Consider the following 8,974-nt stretch of genomic DNA (forward strand, 5'->3'; position numbering starts at 1 on the left):
CCCCGGGACGAATCTATTACTCAAATTAAGTGACCACAATACCAAGAATTAATCCAGTTTATAACGGAACCAGATCAAAAATCTTAACAAGTTGATCCCATTTATGAGAAAAACCGGGCCGAAAATTGTACAAGTGGTAAGGGTAAAAGAAACTGAGAAAAGAAACACCCAGGACCGGCGGTTCAAATAATCTACTATAACAGACATTCTCGAGAGAGGAGGTGAGCGCCCCTGCATCGCTCCATTCAGGGTGACACGGGGGGCTCCTGAAGGCCTAGTCGTTGGTCGGTCCCTAGCCATCCCCTTCCCTTGTCTCTATCGGAGGAGGCCCATGCGTGAACCCCAGGGAGGACAGCATCGGAGGGTCACCTCCCATCCGTCTCATGGCAATTGGTGGCGGACTTGCGAATGGTGCAGCAGTCATGATGGGTGTGGCAGCGTTGTTAGGCTGCTGGCTTTGCCGGCGTGGCGGCGCTTGGTGCTGCCCCCGGCCGTGGAGGGTGTGGATCTAGGCTGCCCTAACTCAGAGAAGTGATTGTTCGTTTTCGATGGGATGCTCTGGTACTCCGCTCGTTTGGCAGCATGGTATTTCGATCGTTCGCCGCCGTCAACTCCCCGCCCCCTTTGCCTCCTCCTCGTCACCCTTGCTTTTGTGCCGACAGTTCCCGTGGGGCTTTTCAGTGGTTGTCATCCTCCCCGCCTCTCCCATCAGATCCAACTTCGAACTTGCTCCTTCTTACTCTCTCCACCACATGTATACTCCCTCCCTTCAAAGTTTGTGCCCTAAGGTTGGGCCTCGTCTCCGACTTCCTACCGTCATTTGTTGGCCATTGGAAAGTTGGTGTATCCATGCTTCTCATGTTAAGGTGGGATCCAGGTGAAAGCTCAGAGACGGCGTCACCTACGGGCGTCTTGGCCTCCTTGCAAGCGTCATGGTGGAAACCCTCTCTAGCTCGTGGTGGGCTACCCGTGATAGATCGGGATCGAAGAAAAGCTAATCTTTGACTTGGTGAGCGCTAATGGTAGCGCATGTGGACGTCGTTCTCTTCCTTGGAAGCGTTGCCATTTCCCCCTTCCCCTAGCAGCCTTGGTTCACTCAGTGTGGCGCGCTCGGTGAGTTTAGGACCAAGCTACTCTTTGGTGTGCATGCTCATGATCCTCCCATGGCTACCGTTGTGTTGCGGCGAGCTCCGTGCTCCTGGTGTTGTGGTTCATCTTTGCTTAATAATGACGTAAGATGCCTCCCCAACATTGCTAGTCGTTTCAAATTTCCACGGCGGAACTCCTGGTCAAGGTTCGTGTTTGGCTATAACACTCATTGATTGTATTGCACCGTGGGGTTCGATACGCATGCCGGTGCAGTGCGTTAGGCTGCTTGTAAAGTCTTGGTATTGTGATCCCTCGACGACATCCCACATCTCCTTGAGGCTCTCGTGGTGAAGGACAAATGGTTAGAGCAGGTGCACTTTCATATTCACGTTAATTCGGTACTTTATGGCTCAAATAATAAATTGGGACAAAGTTAGTTGCTCCATTGCCAAAGCTGGGTGGACCAGAGACTTTTCTTAGATTTCGCAAATGACGGCTTCAAACAATTCAATATCACAACAGCTAGCATCTGCCAAAGTATTCATTGCCCATAGCATACAACATACCAAAAACCACAGGCCGCTTCTCACCACCGAAGCTAGTGATAGCAGTTGGCAACACGCCAACATAGCACTGAAATGCCCCAAAACCGCAGGCTGCTTCTGACCAGGACGAAACCAGTTAGCAGTTGGCAACATGGCACTGAAATATCCATGAAAAACCATCTGCTAAGTAGCCTACTTAAACAGCAAACACCAGCTTCACACTCCCTCAGAGCCAAACCAGAACACAACTTTGCCACATCCACATCCTGAGAAACAACATGAGTGTAGAAATCCTTGATGGCAAGACCGTCCAGAGCTTCGTCGAGGACGAAGGCGCCTTCCACTCATCCGTGGACAGCCGGTTTGCGGCCCTCGACACCAACCATGATGGCCTGCTGTCGTACTCCGAGATGGCCCAGGAGCTCATGAGCCTCAGGGTTCTTGAGAAGCACTTTGGCGTTGATGAGTCCGCCATGAGCCGTGGTGAGCTTGTCGAGCTTTACCGTGGCCTGTTTGCGAGGTTCGACCGAGACGGCAATGGCACGGTGGACCTTGAGGAGTTCCGGGCTGAGATGAAGGAGGTGATGCTCGCTGTGGCTAACGGGCTCGGCTTCCTGCCGGTGCAGATGGTGGTCGAAGAAGGCAGCTTTTTGAAGGTGGCTGTGGACCGGGAGCTGGCCAAAGCAACTTGAAGAAACTGCTTGGAACGACTTTCCAGAATCAGGAGGCTGCATGTTCACGAATTGTAACTTTTATTCTGCCAATTTTGTTGTGCTACAACTACACCGGTGCTAGTTATTTGTACTTAATAAGTGAAACAGAAGCCACAACATCAGTTTAATTTACAAAGTGACAAGCTATTTATGTAAAGGGAAATGTTGTAAATCTATGTTTGTGGATGCCTACCAAACTAGCAGTTTTAGAATTTGGGTGTTTTGTTTTCACTCCAGAAGCTGATTATGTTATGACGACTGAAAATTCAGAAACAATATGTTCAGAAGAGTCACCAAGAAGAATCAGATTAACACAAATTGAATCAACCGCATATATCAAAATTCAAGAAAGTGCATTTCAATTCAACACCACATGTTAGTACGAAAGAGAAGTTAACAGAGTTTTGCTACAAAGAAATTAACTGAAGAAAAGTATGCACCGATTGCAGAACTGGTAGCAACTTTACATTACCAGCACCAGAGCTAACACTGTCAGAATAGCTCATCAACTGATATTGTGTTGTCTTCCGTCTGCTTCATCTGCTACTCACAGGTCTCATGCATAATTTACTCAACATGCCGTTTCTAGACCTGCAGAATGTAAGCCATTGGACGAAAGAAGAACCCATGCTGCCCTTTCTGAATAAAGTTTAACACCTCCCAAAATGTTCTTTTGCTAATAGATCAATCCTGATGTGCAATTTGGCACCTGCAAATTTAGGTATAACATACACCGCCAGTAATCCAGATCCATGCTCTGGATAACAACTTCAAAAACTTGAAGAACTGTTAGATGATGGCAACGAAGAACCGAGCCATATACTGCTAATACTGCTGCTGTGGCATTGTCCGAAACGCCAATACAATCGCAACCCATGAGCTCAATCGTTCTTCTCCTCGAGCTCACCTTCAAAAGCATCATGATTGATCTCCAATGGAGAATCTTTGATCTCCAATGACCTCAGGAAGTTAAAGTAGGCATACTTGATGTCAAACTGCATGTCATACCAGTAGTTGACGGCAATGGTGAGACCGTTAGGCCCGGGGCTCTGGCTGACATGGTGAAACCACATGCTCGGCAAGTAGAGCATCTCGCCGGCACGGACGGTGCAACGAATCGGCCTCGGCCCTTTGAAGTAGAGAGGGCAGGCTGAGACCTGCGCCGCCACCTCCTCCGGTGACGCCGGGTACGGGTCCACGCTGCTCCAGGGCACGACCCTCTCGGGCTCTTCCATCTCCAGCTTGAGCTTCGGTACCTCCTCCCCTTCCTCGACCGGGACGTAGCGGGCGGCGGGGTAGTCGCGGATGTGGAGGCGGTGGTGCTCGGTGGGGGGCAGGAGGAGGAAATGCTTCTCGCCGGAGAGGACGACGTAGATGTTGTCGTAGTGGTCCTTATGGAAGGAGGTGACGGAGCAGGAGTTGCCGATCCAGAGGTTGACGGCCTCGGGGAGGCAGCCGAGCGCCTCGCTGGCCCAGGGCACGTGCGCGTCCACGTCGCCGGCCACCGCCGCGTACTCCCCGCGCAGGCAGTCGTCCTGCTGCTGCGCGTACGCCACCAGGCCGGCGGCCGGGTCGGAGTCCCTGATGAGCCGCACGGCGGCGGGGAAGTCGACCCGGCGGACGTGCGCGGACGCGAAGCACCTGGCGCCGGGGCGGCGCGGGTGCGCGGCGAGGGCGTCGGCGCGGCCGTCGGGGGTGAGGTGGACGGAGACGTCGGTGGAGCGGAGCGCGTCGGGGAGGTAGGATTCGGTGGGCCAGAGCGAGGCGGCCGGCCAGTGGCGGGTGGCGGCGGCGGAGACGAGGAGCGGGCGGCCCGGGGAGACGTGGTCGCGGAGGAAGGCGAGCGGGGTCGGGGGCAGGTCAGCGCGCGCCACGGCGTCCGGGGAGTGGAGGCCCAGCAGCTCGCGTGACTCCGCCCACAGCTCCCGCACGCTGCGCTCCATCTCTCAGGCTGCGCCGCTGGTTTCGCGAATTCTGGCGGCGGCGGCGGCGGCGGCACGACGGCTCAACGCGCGTCGAACGGTTCAAGGGCTTAGCCGGCGAGCTGGCCCACTGCTGATTCGGGCCAGACCTATGGGCTGCGGGCCTGGTTTGGTAACTTCTTTGTGGGCTGTAATCATGTGGACAACGCGCGTCGAACGGTTCAAGGGCTTAGCCGGCGGGGACGTCCTATCTGTCGCATTTTGCGGCAAATTGCCGTCGAATCGCACAGGGGACGCCACCGAGTGGGCCGGCCCATTCGCAGCACTGCAGCGAGCGAACAAATGCAGTAAGCTAAAAATAGAGCGACCCCGTGGGGAATCAAACTCGCTACCTCTGGCGACTGAAAGCATCTCGTTAGCCACTCGAGCTGAGAGCGCCTTGGTGATTGATATACACCGCGGAATTCTAAAAGCACAACAGAGTGGGCAGCTCAAAGATGTACTGTGGCGACCGGGCTGTGTACTGACACGAACAAGCCAAGGTAGAGTTTCTTTTCAAAGCTCCAAATCCTTCTTTTCAAAACGTGAACATTTTTAAAAACACAAATAAAATTTCGAATTTCAAACATTTTTCGAAAAGGATAAACAAAAATTAGAAACTACAAAAGTATTTTGAATTTGTGAATTTTTTTTTTGAAAAAGCAAACATTTTTAAAATTCCGAACAACTTTGAAAGCCTGAACATCATTTGTAGCTCCCAGAACAATTTTTTAATTTGTGAACAAATTTTGAAAACGAGAACATTTTTTGAAATTGTGAACAAAATTTTGAAACCACAAACATTTTTTGAAATTCTAAAACATTTTTGGAATTTTTGAACAAATTTCAAAATGAGAACATTTTTTGAAATTCTGAACGACATTTGAAATTTGCAAAAAAGATTGTCAAGAAAAATAAACTTGAAAAGGAAAAGGAGATAAATTAAAAAGAAAAGAAAAAACAAAAATATCTAAAAATACATTGTGAAAAAAAATTGAACACATTTTTAAAAATAGATTTCCGAAAAAGATACTTTTTTTTGAAAACCATCAAGATTTCTTGAAACAGGAACATTTTTCCAAATTCGAGAACAAAGTTTGGAGATGCGAACATATTTTGAAACTCCTGAACAATATTTGAATACATGAACATTTTTAAAACTTGTGAACAATTTATGAAACATTAGAAAAATTTTGAAACTCCGAAAATGATAAAAACATGAAACTTTCCAAAACAAAATTTTTAGACGTAACACTTTCCAAATTTCTGAACAATTTTTTTTAAAAAATAACATTTTTGGTAAAAAAAAGAAAAAAAATTAGAAAACATGAAGATTTATTGAAACGGGAACATTTTTCCAAATTCGAAAACAAAATTTGGACATGCGAACATATTTTCAAACTGTTGAACAAAATTTGGAAACATGAACATTTTTTAAAATGTGTGAACAATTTATGAAATTGAGACATTTTTTAAACTGCGAAAAAAATAAAACATGAACATTTTTTGCTATTTGTGAACAAATTTTGAAAATGGAAAAAACAATTAACTGCCCAACATTTTTTGGGAAGTGGTGAAAATTTTGAAGAAAAGCATTAGAAACAATTTTTGAAAATGAGAACATTGTTCGAAAATCCCGAACATATTTTGAATTTATGAATAATTTTTAAAAGAACTATTTTTTGAAATTTCAAATGTATTTTAAAAGCAAGAACAATTTTCGAACATGATGTTTTAAAAAAAAGATAAAATAACCTTGAAAAAGAAAAAAAACAGTAAACTTCAAAAAGAAAAGAAAAAAGAAAAAAAACAGAAACAGAAACCAAATATAAAAAAAAGAAACAGAAAAACCGATAAAAACTGGTTCAGGGAACCTTCTGGAAGGTTCCCAAAACCGGCTGGAGCAGGTGCACTGGCTACGTAAAAGTGGACCGGCCCATCAACTCGTAGCTGCTCGGTCGCTCGCCTGTGCGAAGCGCGCAGTTTGAGGCAGAGAGCGTCAAATAGGAAATTCCTAGCCGGCGAGTTGGCCCACTGCTGATTCGGGCCAGACCAATGGGCTGCGGGCCTGGTTTGGTAACTTCTTTGTGGGCTGTAATCATGTGGACGTAGTGTAAGTTGCAAGGCCTTCTACCCCTTACTTCGAAAAAGGAAAAGCTTCAAGGCCCTTCAAGGACGAGAGCTCCTATTTTCGCCCGTGCGCGGCAAATTGTTGAGGCTTCGCTGAAGCCAGCCACGAATGGGCCGGCCCATTTAGATCTGTTGAACTTCAGGCACGCTAAAAGTTCAGAAAAAGTGCTACGCAACTGGGACTCGATCTAGTGACCCCCTTCTCATTATCTAGTAGAACTAGCCAACAGAACTAGTGAGCTCCACTGATTGAGTCACGGCACAAAACTTTAAGTACCGAACTTCCTTTGAAAAAAAATCGAGTACTACTCACTGAACGTTTTGTAAATATCTGTCGAACATTTTCTTAACATAAATGAATAATTTAAATTATACATAATTAACATTTTTTAATATATGATGAACGTTTTAAAAAAACATAAATATATGTGTTGAACAATTTTTGAAAATGCATTGAACATTTGTAATATACGTTGAACAATTTCCAAATACACATTGAACATTTGTGTATATAACACTGAACAAAATTTAAAAACACAGGGAGTACTTTATATTCATTGGACAATTTCTAAATATGCGATGAATATTTTATAATGCATGATGAACTTTTCTTCATATACCATGAACATTTCCTAAATATACAATCAACATTTTGGTAACATGCAATGAACTTTGTAATATAGGGAAAAAGAAACAGTAAAAAGAGAAAAGAAATCATCAAAACGAAAAAATAATATAAAAAATAAATAGAAACAGAAAAGAAAAATAAGAACGAAAAGAAAAAAGAAAAAAGAACCAGAAAAGAAAAACCGAAAAGAAAAAAAAAAGCAAACGAAAAAATTGAAGCAGCAACGCGCAGCACGCGAACTGGGCCGGCCCACCCGAGGGCGCTGCGGGCGTTTCCTCGACGATTTGCCGCTCGCAGGCGGCAAATAAGAATTGCCTTCAAGGACATGCATCCTCACTGTGCATTTTTCCCAAAAAACAAACTAAGGCCCTGTTCGGTACTGCTCCGCTCCACAACTCCGGGAGTGGAGTTGGCGGAGCTGTAGTTTAAATCGGAGGAGCTGTTGTTTCCCCGCTACGCGGATTCCAGGAGCGGGTGATTGCCGAGCAGGGCCTAACTGTAGTTCTTTTCAGAAAAGAATACACGGTGCAACAGCTAATATACGCCCTCAAAACAAAAAACTACATAGGCCAACGCAAGCACTAGCTCAAATGGATCGCGCATGACGACGTACCATTTTTTTTTACGACGATGATGTACCGTTATGACTTTAGAAACGATGGATCAGATTAACCACTCGATCGACGCGGACCATCTATGATAATGTATGCTTCTTCTTTTCGAAAAGATATGCTTAATTATTTGTACATCTGTTTTGTCCTTTGCATGGCAAACATAAATATGGTTATCCTATAAGTACTTAGGGCCAGTTCTTTTGACAGCATAAAAAATAAGCCACCCCTCCCCAACTTTTTTTATAAGCCGCCTTTCTTGTTCATTGGGGCTTCTAAATTAGTTATGGGATAACTAACTTAGAAGTCTCAACAAACTTAAAGGACGGCTTATTTTTTAAGCTGAGGAGAGACAACTTAATTTTTAAGCCGCCCAAAAAACTGGCCCTTAACCATGGATGCGTCGTCAAACGTCTCACCCGTCCGTGTGAGCCATACGCGCATGCATGCCCGGCCGCTTGTGGACGGTGAAATACTGTAATGAACTTCGTGTTTTATCATCCATTTGCTTGGGAATACCTGTTAGTTATGGGGTTGACCTACTCACAGTGAGCTCATCCGAGAAGGACCAGTTGCTACAGAATGCCTATGTTGAGGACGTGTCGGTGCTCCGTTTGCCAATGGCACACATCGCTGCAAATGCTTCCATTTCAACATGGTTCTAATCTTTGTCGAGATAAAGCATACGTATAATAGAAGAATGATCACTACCATGTATTAGTACCTACGTAGTACAGAAGTACAGCTCAGACCTCATTTACCCTCAAGTATAATCGGCAGCGTTAGGCATCCCCAACGGCAGCCCGCAAAAACCTTTCACGTTAGTTCGCCGACAGGGAACCAGTCCGCGGGCACGGGTGCGGGAGACAGTCATTCAACGTTAGTCGCATACATTTTAAACTACATTTTAACTAACCGAACGAAATTCATTCAAACTGATCAATATTTATCAAAGGTCGGATGGAAAGTAGCACAAATCATTTATACATAACATGCAAATTAAGTCTAGTACAACAAGGTCTCAAATTCGACTAGATCCTGAATGTCTAACAAGTTTTTCAGGAACGGATCATGCCCTCCGACATATACTTTCCCTTTAGCTTCATCCAGTAGTGTGTGCATGTAAATGACCGTCCCGCTGACCTGTGGTACAGCACGATAGTATGTGCGGGCTAAATATAATGTGTAGACCAACATTGAGTAGATGAATCAATCAACAAGTTTAGCAAGAGGAAGTAAAACTTACCATCTCCTCCACGCCTGCGTGCAATGGCCACCTTGCCTCGAGCTGACTGGT

At 45.7% G+C, this 8,974-nt stretch overlaps 2 protein-coding genes across 2 annotated transcripts; one reads left to right on the top strand and one right to left on the bottom strand.

Annotated features, from left to right (window-relative positions):
- Positions 1–1,618: 1,618 nt before the first annotated feature.
- LOC119310798 lies at positions 1,619–2,519 on the top strand. The gene has a single exon (XM_037586416.1). It carries the CDS (start codon positions 1,913–1,915, stop codon positions 2,324–2,326), a length of 414 nt encoding a protein of 137 aa, XP_037442313.1. The 5' UTR covers positions 1,619–1,912; the 3' UTR covers positions 2,327–2,519.
- Positions 2,520–2,668: 149 nt separating this feature from the next.
- LOC119310797 (bifunctional peptidase and (3S)-lysyl hydroxylase JMJD7-like) lies at positions 2,669–4,328 on the bottom strand. The gene has a single exon (XM_037586415.1). The coding sequence runs from the start codon at positions 4,288–4,290 to the stop codon at positions 3,229–3,231; it is 1,062 nt and encodes a 353-aa protein (XP_037442312.1). The 5' UTR covers positions 4,291–4,328; the 3' UTR covers positions 2,669–3,228.
- Positions 4,329–8,974: the final 4,646 nt, after the last annotated feature.

Source organism: Triticum dicoccoides, chromosome 5B (assembly GCF_002162155.2).
Source record: "Triticum dicoccoides isolate Atlit2015 ecotype Zavitan chromosome 5B, WEW_v2.0, whole genome shotgun sequence".
Lineage (NCBI taxonomy): Eukaryota > Viridiplantae > Streptophyta > Magnoliopsida > Poales > Poaceae > Triticum > Triticum dicoccoides.

Coding starts and splice junctions, on each gene's coding strand:
- LOC119310798 (XM_037586416.1), top strand. CDS start 1,913: ATGAGTGTAGAAATCCTTGATGGCAAGACCGTCCAGAGCTTCGTCGAG.
- LOC119310797 (XM_037586415.1), bottom strand. CDS start 4,290: ATGGAGCGCAGCGTGCGGGAGCTGTGGGCGGAGTCACGCGAGCTGCTG.